Source organism: Electrophorus electricus, chromosome 2, assembly GCF_013358815.1.
Source record: "Electrophorus electricus isolate fEleEle1 chromosome 2, fEleEle1.pri, whole genome shotgun sequence".
NCBI lineage: Eukaryota > Metazoa > Chordata > Actinopteri > Gymnotiformes > Gymnotidae > Electrophorus > Electrophorus electricus.
Window position 1 is genome coordinate 28,168,137 of NC_049536.1, and position 20,425 is coordinate 28,188,561.

At 44.1% G+C, this 20,425-nt stretch overlaps 1 protein-coding gene across 5 annotated transcripts in view; it reads right to left on the bottom strand.

Annotated features, from left to right (window-relative positions):
- thsd7ba (thrombospondin, type I, domain containing 7Ba) overlaps positions 1-20,425 on the bottom strand; it is a 144,300-nt gene that overhangs the window by 26,998 nt on the left and 96,877 nt on the right. For all 5 annotated transcript variants that reach the window (XM_035523605.1, XM_035523603.1, XM_035523604.1 and 2 more), the window contains 5 exons: positions 20,069-20,201; positions 19,590-19,693; positions 10,267-10,455; positions 5,676-5,942; positions 5,094-5,272 (listed from right to left, as the gene is read on the bottom strand). In XM_035523605.1, the coding sequence (XP_035379498.1) occupies positions 5,094-5,272; positions 5,676-5,942; positions 10,267-10,455; positions 19,590-19,693; positions 20,069-20,201 (872 nt within the window). The remainder of the gene's footprint in view (positions 1-5,093; positions 5,273-5,675; positions 5,943-10,266; positions 10,456-19,589; positions 19,694-20,068; positions 20,202-20,425) is intronic.

The following is a 20,425-nucleotide window of genomic DNA, read 5'->3' on the forward strand; positions in this document are numbered from 1 at the left end:
ACCAGGTATTAAAGGAGGGACAGTGGACATACAGGACCACGTATTAAAGGAGGGACAGTGGACATACAGGACCAGGTATTAAAGGAGGGACAGTGGACATAGAGGACCAGGTATTAAAGGAGGGACAGTGGACATAGAGGACCAGGTATTAAAGGAGGGACAGTGGACATACAGGACCAGGTATTAAAGGAGGGACAGCAGACATAGAGGACCAGGTATTAAAGGAGGGACAGTGGACATACAGGACCAGGTATTAAGTGAGGGACAGTGGACATACAGGACCAGGTATTAAGTGAGGGACAGTGGACATACAGGACCAGGTATTAAGTGAGGGACAGTGGACATACAGGACCAGGTATTAAGTGAGGGACAGTGGACATAGAGGACCGGGTATCAAAGGAGGGACAGTGGACATACAGGACCAGGTATTAAAGGAGGGACAGTGGACATACAGGACCAAGTATTAAAGGAGGGATAGTGGACCTACAGGACCAGGTATTAAAGGAGGGACAGTGGACATACAGGACCAGGTTTTAAAGGAGGGACAGTGGACATACAGGACCAGTTATTAAAGGAGGGACAGTGGACATACAGGACCAGGTATTAAAGGAGGGACAGTGGACATAGAGGACCAGGTATTAAAGGAGGGACAGTGGACATACAGGACCAGGTATTAAGGGAGGGACAGTGGACATACAGGACCAGGTATTAAAGGAGGGACAGTGGACATACAGGACCAGGTTTTAAGGGAGGGACAGTGGACATACAGGACCAGGTATTAAGGGAGGGACAGTGGACATAGAGGACCAGGTATTAAGGGAGGGACAGTGGACATACAGGACCAGGTTTTAAGGGAGGGACAGTGGACATACAGGACCAGGTTTTAAGGGAGGGACAGTGGACATACAGGACCAGGTATTAAGGGAGGGCCAGTGGACATACAGGACCAGGTATTAAAGGAGGGACAGTGGACATACAGGACCAGGTATTAAAGGACGGACAGTGGACATACAGGACCAGGTATTAAAGGAGGGACAGTGGACATAAAGGACCAGGTTTTAAGGGAGGGACAGTGGACATAGAGGACCAGGTTTTAAGGGAGGGACAGTGGACATACAGGACCAGGTTTTAAGGGAGGGACAGTGGACATACAGGACCAGGTATTAAGTGAGGGACAGTGGACATACAGGACCAGGTATTAAAGGAGGGACAGTGGACATACAGGACCAGGTATTAAAGGACGGACAGTGGACATACAGGACCAGGTATTAACTGAGAGGGAGAGAGATGGAATTGCAACGTCTTTCTGAAGTCACTCACCGTCTCTCGACCTCTTCACACGATGGGGTTCAGTGTCCAGTAACGCTGATACTTCTCCCCAGAATGTAGCAATGTCTCTTGAGCAGTTTAGTTTCAACACTGCTACACTTCACATGACTTAAAGCTCATTAACGCTGCAAACTGTTATTGGTGTGTACTGACACTAAGGAATGATTCCTGTGGTAGCATTAGCATTACAAACCGAACCACGTTTCTTATAAAATCCACAGAAATGCGAGACAGTAAGTCTTACTTACTGTGGGGGAAGGAGTTTAGCCTCATGTTTAGTGTTGTCGTGTCTTTGTCTGTGATAAGAACGCATACAAAACTTTTCTTCCCAATGCTGAGTCACTGTGCTGCTGATGTCTGTATCTTTGCGTCCTTTTACCCAGAATGCAACACCTCACCATCCATGGAGGATGACACTGAAACTGCAGAATGTCAACATCCTCTTCGCTAAGTGACTCACTGCGAGGAGGAAGGCCAGAAAAACATCTGCTGACCACGGCATGTCAACCCAGAGCTATCAGCTGGGGTAACTACTGTGTCAAAGATGTATGTGCAAAAAGGATATATATATAGAGAGAGAGGGAGAGAGAGAGAGGGGGAGAGAGAGAGAGAGAAGAGAGAGATAGAGAGAGAGAGAAAGAGAGGGAGAGAGAGGGAATGTTCTGAATTTTAGAAATGTTTTCAAAAATGGCTTTCACAGCACAGTATGAGCTGCTGTGTTGCTGGGAAATTCTGTTTGGATATCCCCCAAATTCATATTCAGGATCAGGAGTTTGTGCGAGATAGAGTGGAGGGGGCTTGTGAGTGGCAACAGGACCCCCACCCCTGACACACACACATATGCCTACACACACACATGCCTACACACACGCACATGCCTATAAGCACACACACACACATACACATACATACATGCCTACACTGACACACATGCCTAGAGGCACACACACAAACACCCACATCTGCACACACACACTTGCCTACACTCACTCACATGCCTAGAGGCACACACACACACACACACACACAAACACGCACGCACACATGCATACACACTTCTCTCTGGCTCACCTGGTAAAACAAGGTACTAACAACACCAAGGTCATGGGTCATGGGTTTGCTTACCACGGAGCACAGACAATGCCTACTGTCTGAGAGCATGTATAAATCACTCTGGCTAAGCGCATCTGTGAAAAGCTGGAAGTGTAAAGGAGATTATTTTCCAAATGTTAACAAAAGCATTTACGTGCCCTGATGGAGCCCAGATGAGACCTTAGCCAGGGCAACTCAGGGTCTGCGCTGAGACTTATCAGTCTGTTGTTAAGCACAGTGCACAGAAAGCCACTTAGCCATCTGTGCACCCTGCACGTCCACCCCAGCATGGCTGCATCACCCGCTCCACCCACACGTAGCTCATCTACACGCCGACCTCTGCCAGCCGACGTGTCCTTTACAGACTGTTTATATGCAGCACATTCTTAATATAATTTCTCTCTCTAATTTACACCCCCAGGAGAAATTAGCCCTCGATATTCTCAAAATATCAGAGGGTGTGTTCCACGCTACATACTGTTACACTCACTTTTCATATCATCAGAATATACTAAACCAACACCAATATGTACTAAATCAACACCAGTATGTACTAAACCAACACCACTATGTACTAAACCAACATTAGTATGGACTAAACCAACAGTAGTACAGACTAAACCAACACCAGTATAAATTAAACCAACACCAGTATGTACTAAACCAACACCAGTATGTACTAAACCAACATTAGTATGGACTAAACCAACACCAGTATGTACTAAACTAACACCAGTATGTATTAATCAACACCAGTACATACTAAACCAACACAAATATGCACTAAACCAACATCAGTATGTACTAAACCAACACTTGTATGTACTAATCCAACACCAGTATATAATAAACCAACACCGGTACACACTAAACCAACACCAGTATGTATTAACCAACATCAGTACATTCTCAAACTACACCAGTATGTACTAAACCAACACCACTATGTACTAAACCAACATTAGTATGGACTAAACCAACAGTAGTACAGACTAAACCAACACCAGTATAAATTAAACCAACACCAGTATGTACTAAACCAACACCAGTATGTACTAAACCAACATTAGTATGGACTAAACTAACACCAGTATGTACTAAACTAACACCAGTATGTATTAATCAACACCAGTACATACTAAACCAACACAAATATGCACTAAACCAACATCAGTATGTACTAAACCAACACTAGTATGTACTAATCCAACACCAGTATATAATAAACCAACACCGGTACACACTAAACCAACACCAGTATGTATTAACCAACACCAGTACATTCTCAAACTACACCAGTATGTACTAAACCAACAGTACTAAACCAACACCAGTATGTACTAAACCAACATTAGTATGTACTAAACCAACACAAGTATGTACTAAACCAACATTAGTATGGACTAAACCAACACCAGTATATATTAAACCAACACTGGGATATACTAAACAAACACCAGTACATATGAACCAACACCAGTACAATCTAGAACTACACCAGTAAGTACTAAACCTTCACCAGTAAGTACTAAACCAACACTGGTATATACTAAACCGACACTAGGTTATACTAACCCAACAGTGTCTGTGTCTCTTGACTTCGGAAGGTTGCTGGTTCAAGTCCCACCACTGTTGGGCCCCTGAGCAAGACCCTTAAGTCATTGTTGTAAGTCACTTTTTCCTTCCTCTAACCTGAATCCTCTCATCAGTTAATTACTGAGCCTTTCACAAGGTTATGAGGGTGTGATAAAACACTCAATCATGCAGTGAAGGAGCCACTGCAGGACTGCAGTGAGGAACCCACAGGCAAACGACAGATCTCATCTGCCTGTCATTTCTAAAGGACCAGTAATTAGCTGGACTACGGAGAGCTGTAGAAATCCCAAGACCCATTAGTGTCCGTCTGTGGACGGTGGAGTGTACAGGTCCAAGACAAAGCCCCTCTACCCTTATCATCATATTTTCCTGTCAAACCCACATACAACAACGAAGAGTCCCGCCTGGTGGTTAGCACATCTGCCTCTCAGTACTGGGGTCTTGGGCTGGAGTTTCCATGTTCTCCTCTCCGCTGGGGTCTCAGGTTTCCTCCCACACTCCAAAAATTGGTCCTGACCTTCTCCCCTTCCTCTGCATGCAGTGCAGTCCCTCAGGGGCTGTGATCTCTAGAGAGCACGCTGTGTGCAAACTGGCTGCTGCTTCTCATCAGTGTGTGAGTGATTGTAAAAGGTGATATCTGAGAAAGGTGCTATATAAATATAACAATATCCCTGATCAGTCAGGAACAAGCTCTGCTAACAAGACACTGATAAAGGTCCTGAAGGCCATGCCCAGTGGGATGACCTGAGCAGGCTTTAGTATGTGAGCTATGCTGTAGCCAGTGACACCAGGATAAACAGCCCACCTCACAAACAAAGTAATTTATTTATTAAAAGTCCTGCTTAAAAATATGCTTCATATGCTGAGGAATAAAGAGCATATTTACAGGGCCTGAGTCTCGCCTCAACATTTGGATCAAACATTAATGAAGCATAATGCCAATTTTAATACTTCCCTTCTGACATCTCCCACTAAGGTTCCACTATAGCCAAACTACAGCGCTAAGGGTGGCGCCACCTAGAGTCAGCATGTGTGCAGTGACATTGCAATCTCCCTCTGGGCTCAGCACTTCTCACCTGATTCTTCAGGTCGAGCTTGGGGCAGGGCCGGCCTCCGTTAAACGGTTTCTCACGCAGCCACTTGGAGCGCACCTTCAGACCGTTGCCACAGGAGGCGCTGCAGGCCGACCAGGCCGACCAGGAGCTGAGGCGGCAGTCTAGTGGGCAGGACACGTGGCAGGTCTCCACCTGGAGCTCTGGAAGCAGAGAAGACGCACGGTTAGCAGGTTGTTTGCCTCGTATGCAGACCTGCCTCACTTATAGACCAGACTCACTTATAGACCTGACTGATTTATAGACCTAACTAATTTATATAACTGACTGATTTATAGACTAGACTCATAGAAACCTGACTCACTTATAGACCTGACTCATTTGTAGATCTGAGACCTGATTTACTCACAGAACTACACAGAAACCTGTCTGAATGACACCTCTCCCAGTGAAGAGTGGCTTGAACAGAAAGATAGATAGGTGGACAGAGAGAAGTAGAGAGACAGGCAAGGAGACTGGGAGAGAGAAGCAGAGAGACAGACAGGGAGACAGAGAGAGAGAAGCAGAGAGACAGACAGGGAGACAGAGAGAGAGAAGCAGACTAACCAGTTCCATTGCAGACCGCTGGGTCGAGGAGGCGCCCCCTTTGGTCGAGGCAGGCTACAGCGCGGTAGCGTAAGCCCCCACCACACTCTAGAGCCTCTTTCTGCCCCCTCCAGCCTAGCAGGGGTCCCTGGGCCGGCGCCTCCGGCAGAATACAGGGAGACCAGCTCCCCCATGGCTTCGACAGGAACTCCACACATGGACATGGCTGCGTGTCCACCAGTGGATACTGATCCTCCCTGTGACAGTGCTCTCGCTTTCTGCTCCGGCCTGCATGTATGGAGAGAGAGAGAGAGAGAGAGAGAGAGAGAGAGAGAGAGAGAGACCAACAGAATGTGTTTGAACTGCATCTTAAATGCAATTTATATCTAATATTGACAACAATATGTCAAAATCATCATAAGATTATTATATGATTATTTAACCACTTTCCTGACGTTTTCCTGACATTTAAGTACATTATAATTATATTATTATTAATAATATCTGCTGAAAAATAATTGTACTTTTTAAAAAGGAGAAAAAGTCACTTGAAGAAATTATTTTAAATGAACAAAATGTCTAAAAATAAGTTGAGTACTCAAAATAATTTTGTGGCAGACAAATGTCAGATATGCTCCTTACATTTGAGAAGTGTCACATTTTGTGGGGTTATTTCGGTTTGTTCAGCCTTGTCGAATGACACCTTCCCAAGCCCCCAACACTGAGGTGACACACTTGAAATCCTCATATAGACAGAGAACCACATATATAGACAAAAAGATAGATAGATAGAGAGAGAGAGAGAGAGAGAGATAGAGAGAGAGAGAGAGAGAGAGAGAGGATGACAGAGAGAGCTAATAATCCTGCCACAGAAGACTACTCAGTCAGTCCAGACTGTCCTGGTCCCAGACACGTACATGTCTATTCCTTCTCCGTGTCTTATCCGAGACTAACTAAAGAAACTGCAAACAAACATAACAATTACTGAATATTATGATAGTTTTCACTGGTGTGACGTCTAAAGCCTGTGTGGTTTACAGCACTCTCTAATTAACAAATAGAAAATGTGGCTTAAGAATGATAAATGCCATCCACTTTTGACTGGAGTCCAATCAAGTGAATCACAAGAACAGAATTGTATTTCTAAGCTCCAGTAGCCAATAAAATAAAAAAGCAGAGACTGGCTGAACTCCAGACTGTGGGAGAGAATTCATAAGGTTTGTAGCAGGTCATAAACAAGTATTCAGATTACCCTGAACTTTGCTCTGGGTTGACTTCTGCAAGTATGTTTCTTTCTCTCTTTCTTTTTCTCTCTCTCTCTCTCTCTCTCTCTCTCTCTCTCTCTCTCTCTCTCTCTCTCACACACACACACACACACACACATTCTATGCATCGTACAGCTAATTTACCTAATGAGGTGTAAAATGAACATATTTTATGTCATAAAGGCTCTCTTTAAATGCCTATTTGCATAAAGGCTCTTTTTATCTTTCTCTTTTGTGATACACATTCTCTCTTCTTAGTAGGTGTCTCTCTCTCTCCCTTCCTCACACACACACACACACACACACACACACACACACACACACACACACACACACACACACACACTCCTCATATCTCATATACATGTAATGTATCTAATGAGAAGAAAAATGAATAAATTTCATGTCATAAAGGCTTCTGTTTAAGAGGCTATTAGCTTCTCTCACCACACTTCTCTTTCTGGAACATTCTAATTAGTCACGTCCATTAGGCAGGGATGGCGTGAGTGATAGAGAGAGAGAGAGTGCGGGGGGGAGTGGGATTCCCTCATATATGACACGCTGTCAGAGGCAGTGACGGCCTGAACACACAAGCCGCCCACACCTGTCAGCTGCTGTCACCAGTCAGTCATGGAGGTGCGGCTGTCAGGAGCCGATCAATCACAGCTGTGTTCATTCAGAAATCCCTTCGCCTCAAACGTGGGCTACCATGCTACAGCAGAGCCAGGGCCGGCCATGGACGCAGGGCGAGGAAGACCCCACGTCTGAAACCCAACGGTATTACAGACTCCATCAGCCATGGGGTAACAGCGTGGAGAACAGGCACTGGATAAATTCAGCAGTACAGATCAGCTTATTCGACACAGGTGAGGGACTAACAGATGAGGACTGAGGTTCACGGGTGTGGTGTGATGTTTTTCACAGTCCGTACCAGTGATTCAGTAAGTCACATCCAGCGGGATTACCGAAGATTGTCCATTTCCAGGTTACGTAACCATGTGCTGTTGTGTAGTAGTTGCGGCTGCATGCAGGTTAACGCTAATTGGCAACCGAACCCTCCAATTACTCAAACACTTCAGCCAATCTCCTTTCAGTCACTGTACGGAGATCCTCCAGCAACCCAGCTATCGGCCACACCCCCAACACACCCCTGTTCTGGCTCTGGAACAGCTCTCTGCACAGCTGCACCAACTGTTTATTTATACAGCTCAGCGACTGGACTGGGAGACACCGCCGTACTGTGCACTCGAGGATCTAGTGCTGTCTGAGTTTCTGGGCCATACCGTCGAGGCACAACGTCGAGGCAGACTCTGCTCCAGGGCACTGAGCTTTGCTTTGCCCAACTTCCTCTGTGTCAGTGCTGACCTAAGCACTAAGAACCCGCCCGGAGGGGTGACGTTAGCTGCCATCTGGTGTTTCCACCACTTGAGATGGTGGCGAACACCTGTGACAGCGTGAAATCCTGAGTGGCAGGCTTTGAACTCTCTCACTGGAATCCGTGAGTGTGTGTGTCATACACACAAGTTCTTTCCTCCTGTGTAACAGAGCACAAGTGTCCCTCTCTCTCTGCACCCCCCCACCCCTCAAAGCATGTGACTACCATGCACAGACTCCATCTGCAGGCTGCGTTACTAATGAAGGTCCATACGCACCACACCTACGCAATACTGGCCTCTTCGATTTAACCAGTTGCAAAATCACGCTCAGCTTGGAAGTTTTCATAGGTTCTGCTTTTTTCTCCTTCCTTCGCCTCTCCTGGACTTTGAGACCTTTGCAGAAGCCTGTGAGTTTGGTCATTCTTAAGTGGATCAGCTCAGACAAATCTGCCGGCACACTCCTCTGAAATCTCTGTGCCATAAGGAGATGTGCATGGGGTGAGAAGCCAGGGGTCGTAATTAAAGCCAATCACTTTTTTTTTTCCTTTTCTTTTCTGGAGAAACCAATCACCTGAACGCTTCCAGTGTCTGTCTCCACAACAACTCCTCTAATCTTCCACTGGAATTTTTCCCAGCAGGTGATCTTTGAGTATGGAAATGAGTGTCAAAAGGAGTGTGGAAAACACTCTCTGCAAGCCCCATGGAAGAGCGAGAATGACAGACAATAAGACATGAACAGAGCAGTGAGACCCAGAGAGAACATCCCCTCATAATGAAGTACACACCTACCAAAATTTCAGAATATAGAAGAAAGCCTAACGCTGAGATGCTATTGAACCTGCTCAGTTCAGTAGAGAATCTCCAGTAAAAAGGTAATCCTGCTTAGTATTGAATGCAGCTCACACAGGGTTTGGAAAAAAACAGGCCGACTGGAAACATCTGCACCTGTCACTTTCTTACCGAGGACCTCACACAAGTTCTATGTTCCCTGGCTATTTTAAACTCGTAAATAAACAGCCATTACACCTTAGGGCCATAATAACAGGAAGAGAAGATTAGCTAAATATTTTTCAGTTTACGGCACCAATTCTGACCACTAATAGCGAGCGGTAACCCTGAGGCAGCGCTGAAGGCTTTATGAGACAAACACGCTGAGAGCTAGAGAGGGATATGAGATAAACACCATCCCAGGCCTCATTACGCTGGCACAGCCAACAGGACCACAGCACCTCGGGGAGTATCTCGTGCATATCCAGCAACAGACAGCACAGGCTACGGAATGCGAGAGGTGACCGGAGTGCGTGGCCAAATCGGCTATGTTTCCTTTAGAGGGGCATGATTACGTCTCTCTATGGGTGGCCCAGATGCCCCGAGGCTAAATTCAGCACAGAAACCTCTGTGTCGAGTACGTAGAGTTGCTCCGGCGTGTGCGCTTGTTATGTGGTAAACCGGGTCAAGGCAGTGGTGCAGTGAACTCATTATCTTGGCTGCCAGGATGTTGAAGGTGTGACCCCGGCTGTGTGTAAAAGTTAAACTCGTGTGTTAGCAACACGATGAAGTGAGTTAAATTGGACAGCTGTCGTCTTGTGGGTGCTTCTCCAAGGGTCCGTGCGTCTAAGAGATATGAGGAGTTCTCCTCTCCCGAGCAGATCCTCATCCGAGTCCTGCTGTGTCAATCTGAGTGTCAGAATCGTGTGTCAATTTTGGTGTCAGACTAATTTGACTTCATTAGCATATTATGGTCTGCATACTGGCTATGTGTCTAACCTTTATGTCACTTGTGAGGGTCTGTCAGCATCTTAAAGGTGAGACAGATCCTGTCTTATATGTGAGACACAGATACAGTGGTTCTGTCTGTGTCCAAGTTTGTGTCTCACCTGTCAGGCTGTGTCCGTCTCACCTCTGTACACATCTCACCTGTCCGACTGAATGCATCTCATCTCTGTGTCCCTCTGTATCTCTGTGTCTCACCTGTGAGGCTGCGTTTGCGACTGCTGCTCCCACAGCCTGTGCACTCTGTGAACCTTGACCACGTGCTGAAGGTGCAGTCATCCCGACAGGGCACCCAGCAGGTGCGCACTTGCGTTGGCATCCTTCCTGCCCACTGCAGACACTCCGACATGGCTGCTGGCTCCTCATTCTCATCCATGCAGCTCAGTGCTGAGGACACACACACTTTAAATATTTCATTTGGTTCCGCACAAAAAACAATTTAATTAAAGAAACCAAATATATGAAAACAATTCTGTACACTTCATTAGACCCTGACTAAATTGTACACCCCTCGCCTTACACACCTGGAGTTTTAGTCCATGCATTGCAAGTCACTGAACAAGACCAAGGCTGCCAGCATCCTAGATTACATATGTTTGACTACACATCCTCGATTACATAACCTAGATTACACATTTGATTGGACATCCTCGATTACATAACCTGTATTAGATATGTTTGATTACATATCCTATCTGACATGTTTGATTACATATCTTCAGTTACACATCCTAGATTACAGATATTCCATTACATATCCTAGATTACATATGTTCCATTACATATCTTAGATTATATATCCTAGATTACATATGTTCCATTACATATCTTAGATTACATATGTTCCATTACATATCTTAGATTATATATCCTAGATTACATATGTTCCATTACATATCTTAGATTATATATCCTATATTACATATGTTCCATTACATATCTTAGATTATATACCCTATATTACATATATTCCTTTACATATTTTAGATTATATATCCTATATTACATATGTTCCATTACATATCTTAGATTATATATCCTAGATTACATATGTTCCATTACATATCTTAGATTACATGTTCCATTACATATTTTAGATTATATATCCTAGATTACATATGTTCCATTACATATTTTAGATTACATATGTTCCATTACATATCTTAGATTATATATCCTAGATTACATATGTTCCATTACATACCTTAGATTATATATCCTAGATTACTACTGCCAGCCATAGTGTTGTTGCTTCAGTGTTTCAGCATCAAAGACATAAGCATTCAATCACCAAAGGTTTCCTAAGATTCTTGTAAACACACTATCAGGCATATGAGAAAAAATCTCAGTTTTCTTGTCATCACTGCCACTGGCCTTGGCCACTCAAGCTTTTTTCCTTTATGGTGAGGTTGGTATTTCTTTAACAACCAAAGCAAAAATGCAGTCACATCCAGCTGAGCGATTCAGAGTGTGTTTGAGTGTGTTTCTGAGTGTGTGTGAGTAACTGAGCCATACAAAATGTTTATGAGTGGGTTTCAGGGTGATTCTGATTGTATGTGAGTGACTCCAGATGCAGGGAGCTCACAGTGGAGAGTGTGTGTGTGCGGCTGGAAACTGGAAAGATTATATTTAGCAGCAATAAGATCCAATCCAGCCTTTGTGTGAAAATGAGAAGCTCTCCACTAACAGCAGAGCGGTGGCCAACAGAATGAGATTCAGAACGTGATTCAGAACGTGATTCAGAATGATCAGATGGCAGAAGAAGAGAGCGTGCCGCTCGCAGTTTCACATTAATCCAGGGTAATGCCTTCGTTGACTACATTGCCAGTAACGGGCCTGTGTTTTAGGTCATAATGTACAAGATGTTCTTTTATAATCTGACAATCACTGCAGTGGTGGCTCTCTCACAGATACGTTATACACACCTACTGACAGACACCCATATGAACATTTGCAAAGAGGCACTGAGTTTCAGCCAAAGCAACCTCTCCTTAAACAAGCAGTGATAAAGAATCCATAAACCCAGTCATATAAAACCTCAAACAGAATCTCGATATTAAATTGGCCCCACACAGCATCTGTCTCATAAGACTGGAAACACAACCTAACTGCCTTGTCCAAGACGATGAAGACTGACGGTTTTTCGATTTTGATTTATACCGCCGATTTCCTCCACTAGTACGTGCTCAAGCTGCACCTAGCATTTTGCACATTCGCAAATTCCCAGCACCTCGTGCAAGCGCTGGGAGCGGTTAAGGAGGCAATCGTGCACGTCTGGTGGCTTTAACCATCGCCTTATAAAATGATAAAACCCAATGAAACCGCCGCTATCGCTCTTTATCGCTGGCACAACGCTTCGCCAGAGCTTGTTTTATAGAAGTGCCTATAAAGCAGAAGCTGAAACTACGGTTGCAGAGATCTGCTTCTGCGCAGGCGCCTCCGAGAGCCCCGTCCTCGCTGTAAATAACGCAAGAACAGGAGTCTTCAGCCATTTCGAATGTTAAATCGGATTTAAAGTGCTGGAACTGACGTTAATGCGGACAGACGCAGGGGCCACGGATAATAAGCGCCATCCTGCGTTTTCCTTTTTGCTTTCTTCTGCCGCGCCGTGCTGTGCTCTCCGGCGCCGAAGGGCGTCAAATTATACATTCGACGAAATGGAACCCCCTGCTACCTTTTTAGGACACAATGTGCAATCCCGCAGACACCGGAGACCGCGACGACCTCGTCCTCTCACTTTTACTGGTCGGGTTTTGTCTCGATGACGAATTTTTCCATGACACTGCAAAAAGGCCTTTTCTGCCTGAACGCACATTTTATCCTCATAATACAGTTAACACACCGCTGAATGACATTTTATAGCACTTTCCACAAAGTAGCATCGAGAGCTTAGTACGGTGCACAGTATCTGCTCACATTTAAAAAGATTATATTGGATAATGAACTGACAACATCCCAATTTATTTCAAATTATCTCTATAAATGTTTCATTTGTGGGCCATATTAACTCATAAATAGCCTACACAGTCCGCTGCTGATGATTAAAACTTGATTAACTCAGTCTGTACAAGTTACCCTTGGGCAGGTACAGCTGCTGTTTTTAGGAACGTGTGGGCTCCGTAAGCGCATGTCCCGCCAGCGCCCGGGGAGCTGCTGTTGAAGCTTAAACACACACACGCGGTTACTGAGCGGCCATCGACCATATGACTAATAGCCGCGAGCTCCGAATTACACGAAGGCGATTAAAGAGCCATTTCGTATCTGTTCCAAACTGTCCCGCGCAGCTGCACGTGCAACCTTCTGGCTCTCGTGCTCGTGGCCGCATCAGGCTGCGCCGCTGCTGTGCGCGAGGGGACGTACAGAGTGTAGATTAAAGCGTCTCGCCGAACTGTCAAGAGTTGTGAAGAGAAGAGGTCGAGGGCAGAAACGCCACATTTCACCGCTCGTTATGAAGACACCCGTCTTAACTAAAGCCACAGCAGACACCGGGGAAGCCATTATCACATTCCTTTGTTTTCCTCCGTTCTTATTGATTCTGAAAACTCTCTTACATACCTCATTTTCCAAAGAGCACACATTTATTCTGCCTCTCGGTGAGGAACTGTGTTGGTTCAATTTTTAACGAACGATCCGACTGCAGACAGTAATGCGAAATGCGTCCTGACTCTCACTTTTTGTTTGGACGTGGCGTCTGAATGTGATCTTGCAGTAAATTATAAGACAACAAACGCACCTCTCCAAATACATAAACAACCCGAATCACACATCTCCATCGCCTTGCCAATAAGATCCCCAGAGACCAGCCCCCAGTCTATCCGGACAAAAAGCAAGTACATCAGGTGCGTTCTTTATTACAACATGCTGTATATTGCTACAGATAGCACGTAGCGCTTAATGTAGCAGCTGGACACTGCTAGAGGATATAGACATTATAAACCAATAGTGAACCTCACCAACACCTTTTCTATCCACACCCGATTAAACAGCAAATAGCCTACCTAGCTACCTGGCAACACATTATACCCGCAGTAACACATCACACGCCGAGTGCAAGTAAACAGCGGTTACCTGGTGTTTCTACCAAGGTAATTATGTGAAGGAGATTTCTGCCCATGTCAGTTGGGTCACCACTCTACACATCCTGTGGGACACCGAAGGGTGATGCTATCAGTCCTGTCATATAGAATTTCTCGGTATATCTCATCCGCTCAGTACTACGCGCAAAGAAAAACACGAAAACAATCGTTTGAAATGTACGCTGCGTGATTCTGTGCGCGCGCGACCTGGTGATACAGGTTCCTCCTCCAAAACATTCAACTACTTTGTTCTTTTCCCTCAGGGAGGCCACTGCTTGTTCAGTCTCATGTCATCTCTGGGTGCTTCACGACTGTGACGCTCTTCCTGCGCGTGCCGTTGGGCCCAGCCGAGCCAGAACACGGCAGCGTGACTGGTAATCAGCGTGACCAAGTTCTCGCCTGTCACTCCACTGCTCCGTTCTCTTCAGCGACTTTCTCTAGCTGCTTGTATCAGTGTAAAACTCTGGTTCTTGCCGACATAGCTAAAACTGGACCGGATCCTTCATATTTAATGGCAGTGGACTAAGCTCGATTAGTACCGGAATCCCTGTTTGACCCACCATCCTTCAAGATTCAGCACTTCACTGTCCTGGCCCCCAGTGGACGGAACAAACTACACAATCTTCCTTCTGAATCTGAACTGTTTTAAACTGATTAACTAAAGTTTTTAAAGTGATGAGTCTGTCTGGTTTTTCTACGGAAACTTCTAGTAATGGCAGTTGGATGCACACCTGGTACAGGTGTACTGGGAGCTGTGTTAGAGCGAAAACCTGGACTATCTGGTGGGACTACAGAATCGGGTGAAGACAATCTAGGTTTAAAGAAAATGCCTACTTCAGACTCGGAGATAACGTGTACGTGGAGGAGTAACTCCCACCTGCGTTTAATCATGTTGTCTATGTGACAGCAAACTTTACGTATTTTATTTCATTAATTTTCCACAACACAATAGAAGTACACACCGAGAGAAACGCAAGGCACCGAGAGAAATGTCATGTGAATGCGGGAAAGAATGGGCGGCAGATGGGGTTAGATCTGCCAGGGCTTCTAGGAGCAGAAATCAAATCTGACTTCTGCTGCCACAGGTCCGTTCTTTTCTGTGGGTGTTGTGGGCTCTTATCTGACAAAACGACCCCAGAAGGCCTTTGAATGGGCGTTAATCTACAGACTTGCATTTAACGTGTATTTGACTTGTAAATTTTGCTCCATGCCCGGCGTGATGGCGTGGGAGGAGACAGAGAAAAATAGCCGTGCGCACATGTACAGAGTTTAGAGTGTTGAAAGCTACGTACACACGTATAGAGTTTGGCGTGTCGACAGCTACGCACACACGTGCAGAGTGTTAAAAGATACACACACCTGCAGAAAGACAGCTAATCAGCCTTTCGTATTACGGTCAAACGATGTCACAGAAAGTGCAAATCCCACTCCTTAAAAAACATCTTCATTACCCGCTACATTAAAAGCGTCACTGTGATATGTAATAACAGTAATAAAGTGTTTTTTTCAAAGGAGTTAGAGTTTTAGTCCAGCTTTTGCTTTCTAATACTGTAGGTTAACACCAGATGAAACATTTGGCTTCTGAGGAGTGTATGGATCATTCAGAGGTCTGTTGAGGACAGAGTCGTTTATCTGGGTATGATGCTAACACATACTCAGAGCCATTTATATTCCAAAATAACCTAATAATACTCCATAATCAAACTCACGCCATAACCAGACGTACACGGTGCATTTCAGTATGTGGATTACCCAACTGTCCTTAAGGGCACAACCGAGTGTGAGATGAATTCTGAGGTAAGCCTCACTGATGTACATATAAGTGTCTGTGAGATGACTCAATCTCCCTGTGTGTGGTTTTTTCTCCCTCTCTTTCTCGCTCCTCAGCAGGTCTGCTGGAACCATGAGAATGACAGCACCGGCGCTCTGGTTAGAGCATGGCCATCCTTTTTTAGTGCAGTGATTTTCCAGCGCTCTGCTCCAACTGTGCAGCTCTCCCACCACCCGTCCTTAGTTAACATGTTATTCTCATCTCAGCTTGTGACAGAGACCAGCGTTAATAGTGCAGCCACTTACAGAGGTGATGGGTTGTGTGGACATGCAGGGGACCAAGCTGTTCTGTGCTATAAAATGATCTTGTCAAACTTTTTCGTCTCGACGTCTGTGCACTTCAGGACTAATTATGTGCAGAGACACGGGGTGTGAGAGAGTCTGACCTTCTCCAAACCTCTTTCAACTGATAATCTGGTTCATATGAGTGTCTAATATTAGCCTGTGATACAAGAAAATCTGCTTTGATTTACTTACAATCTTTAATTGGTCACATAATCCAATAACAGACTAAATGTAATTACTTTGTCAACTATGTGTTTTTATTTTACATTATAACATGTTTATTATAGTAGTAGTAACATGTTCAGTGTTGTAAATGTTCAGTGTATTAAATGTTCAGTGTAGTAGTAATTGTTCAGTGTAGTAAATGTTCATGGTAGTAAATGTTCATGGTAGTAAATGTTCAGTGTAGTAAATGTTCAATGTAGTAAATGTTCAGTGTAGTAAATGTTCAGTGTAGTAAATGTTCAATGTAGTAAAAGCAGGATGTTTTGGACAAAGGTGTCCATGAGTTGTGCAAATAAAGTAAGTGTGTGTGTGTGTGTGTGTGTGTGTGTGTGTGTGTATGTATGTATATACACTGTTTGTAATGGTGTCATAAACACAGGGTGAAGCAATTTGAGGCCAAAGTGTTTCTCCCCTAATTCTGGAATCCAGCACCAAACTGCAGCTAAATGAGGGCGGAGCAGGAGGCTTGAGTATAAATAAACTAATGAAGTGTTCTCCAGACCAGTGGTATAATGAGAATAATCAACCTGACAAAGCATTTTAGCCGCATAACATGTTTCATTGTTTTTAAATAAAGGAATTAAAAGATCTTCAAGCACTAGTTTATTAATGAATAAAAACTCTTGAATCCAGACAGAACTGTGATAAACTTTTCACAAGAAAGGTTTGTGCAAAAAGAGTTGAATAAATTTGATAAAAATGAAGTAAAAAAGATATAAACATATAAAAATTCAAGACATTCCTCACCTCTACTACTACAAGTCGGCATAAGTCAGAACTCAGATCAGAGCAGTTGAGACATGGTTTCTTTTACCCACAAATCTTTAGGGCTGCCTTATCATTGTGGTTTCACTGCTTTGTTTTCTTCCACACGCAGATGAAGCACTGTCCTTTCACACATAACCCTGTGTGTGTGTGTGTGTGTGTGTGTGTACGTGTGTGGTTTCACTACAGCTGGGAGTAATTAAAACCTGACCCACTGCCACAATAACATCCAACAGAACAATAATTCACACTAACACACAAACAACATATGTATTATTAATACAGTACTCTCAAAAATTTAAGCAAACGGCCAAATAAGGCCGGGGGTAAATCTCAGCATTATTGGAAAATTATTTGTTTCACTTTTATATCGATCTTCTGAAACAGCCACCTTGCTCCCACACTCACTGGTCATTCTGTTAAGTATAACATTCACTACATTTTTATGAGGGTACAATCAACACGCACAATCTGTCAAACAATTTACTGCATTCTTCTATGGTAAGGTTCTGACCACAGATGCACTGCCAAGGAAGATGTTATTGAAGTGATGAGCGTCACCAGCCGTAACACTGAGCTGGTATAAACACCTGTAACAATGAGCCGGTATAAACTGTAGCTAATGGTAACTGACTGTAGCCAGTGGAGACAATTGTAGCTAATGGTAATTAACTGTAGCTACGTGACCCCAGATGGACTCCAGATCTACACCTATAATGTGTTTCTAAATAATTAAATGTTTCTAGCAAAGTGTTTGTTTAGTATACATGCAAAAAAAGTGAACAACGATGTAAACTTTGGCCTGGAAATTACAGAGAACTGAGAGAGTGAACGCACCAATGTTTGGTGCATTTTCCTTTTTTATTAATCCAGGTTTGCTACAGAACAGTCCAGCCTTCTAACCGACAGGAGATTGGAGGTGTTCGCGTTTTCTGGCACAAGATGACTTTCCTACTTTCTTATTCTCCCTAATGAATGGCCTCATTAATTTTAATGAATACATTCAATATCTGCAGTGTTCCTGACCCTTGACTTTGCATTAAAATGGTGTCTTTATTCGTTCTGTCTAGACTGCGTACAAGCAAACTGGGGAAGGTCAACAGAATGTCAGCCATATCAACCAAAGTGGTAATAACATTTGAGAAAATCATTTCTGCTTCTTCACTACCAGTGAAAAAGTCATCTCTCGGCACATTTTGGTGTGATTAATAATATACTCTATCTGGAAGATGCCTCCCGCCAAATAAATAAATAAATATGGTACGAACAGGCTTTCAATATTTCATTGCTTCTTCAAACATGGATCAGATTAGATTTTACAGCTCAATATTAACATTTCAAGATCTTATGTTCAACTCAAAAATAACCCAATTAAATAATTAAATAACCCAATAACACACGGACTCCTTTGCCCACGCTGTCCTTCCTCAAGGACACTAAGGATATTTTGTGCATGAAAGACACTTTCAAGAATTGGACCATCTTGGGAAAACATCGTATTTCAATTATTCCAACAGATACGGCCACAGACTACATCCATGGCTGTTTGATATTTCAAAGTGCTTGCTTAAAGAAAGCCGCATTAGTCAAACAGATAAGTGTTAATCAACCTGTGAATTCCCGTTATAACGGTCATAATGTTCATGAATGATCCGTCTTCTGAAAACAGTGCGTTAGCTTAGCACAACTGGGGCTGGCAAAATGACCATTTATGTGGTGTCATATTACAGAGGCTAATATTTTGATAATAACTACCATTTATCCATTTTCCAGCCATATAAAATTGAAAAAAAAAATCACAAATAAAAAAGGTTGTAATTTGTTGTAAATGCAGTATGTGTTAAAATGTTTTTTTTTTAGAGCCTCCGTGATGGTAGGTACAGTAAACGATATGGTTCATGCAAAATGCATGAAGTGAACTGCAAATGTCAATTTACTTGCCTGCATTTGCGCATATTGTCAGACGTTGAATTAAACATCAAGGAATGAGCTCTCTGTGTCTGCGGGGTGTAATGCCTGATGAATGAATATGAACTTAACCCCGGGTTCCGCAAGGCAATCATCGCTAACAGCAGCACACATGCAATTGCAGAATAAACAAAGAAACAAACAAACGGCGATGCAAACATTAAAGTGAGAAAAAAACAAAACAAAACAAGACAAGACAAAAAACCGCAGCAATGTTAATATCTGGAACACGAATCCAGCCCTTGGACGAATCTGTAAACGCACCAGACACAGACGCAGGTCATTAAACACCATGCTCATCAGGAAGCTACTTTTCAGGATGTTGTCAGGACGTGCCTTGGCCATGTTACGTTTGTTCAGCGTGGTTCTCACCTCTCGTTTCCAGGCCTCTTCCACATGACTGGCTCGCCCCCGTCATTCCCTGCCGGACTGAATCCGGCACTAGCGTGCACGGATGCCACCTGTGCGTCCTCCACCTGGGAGGGAAAAGGCCGATTCACTGAGCTGATTTGGTTTGCTTTGGAACGGCAATGTTTTTACTCGGCAGGTATTTAGCATGCGAATGCTCATGTGATGTGCGCACATGTAAATATTCACACAAAGTCGATATGCGCACACATCACAGTGTAAGCACACCATGTTCCTGTTTATGCCTCTGAATGCTTAAAAGGAATGAATTACTGCGTTTGGCCTTATTACTGGTCCAGTGATAATGAATGTGACACTCATCGCGTGACTGATCAAGAAGTGATGTGATGTGTTGTGCGTTACTCGTCCCGAATGAGATCAATAACGTGGAAGTGTGTTGCCGCCTAGCTAAGCCAATCACAGCGCGTCCATTCCAAAGTGACCTGTAGATGGAACACACAGGAAGTGCTTCACACTCTCTCTCCTCGAACAGCGTGTCCGGACACTCCTGACCCCCATTGGCCGGTCGCTGGACGACGGTCCGATAGCGGGACTGGGTAGGCATGGTCACGTTGGCTGTGGTGGAAAGAAACATCCCATCATGCACCGCATGAGAAAACGGTGCCCCAAATGAGCCGGCGCGACGGATGCACTCAGGGTCTGGACCCTAATCTGGCGTAATGGCTTCATTTGGTAGCCACTGCAAGGATCATTGCACTTTGCTAATTACAAAAAAATGAAAATTGTGCAATTAGGAGCAAGATGCCATCAGCCAGAGAGTTTACAGGGTAAAGACATGC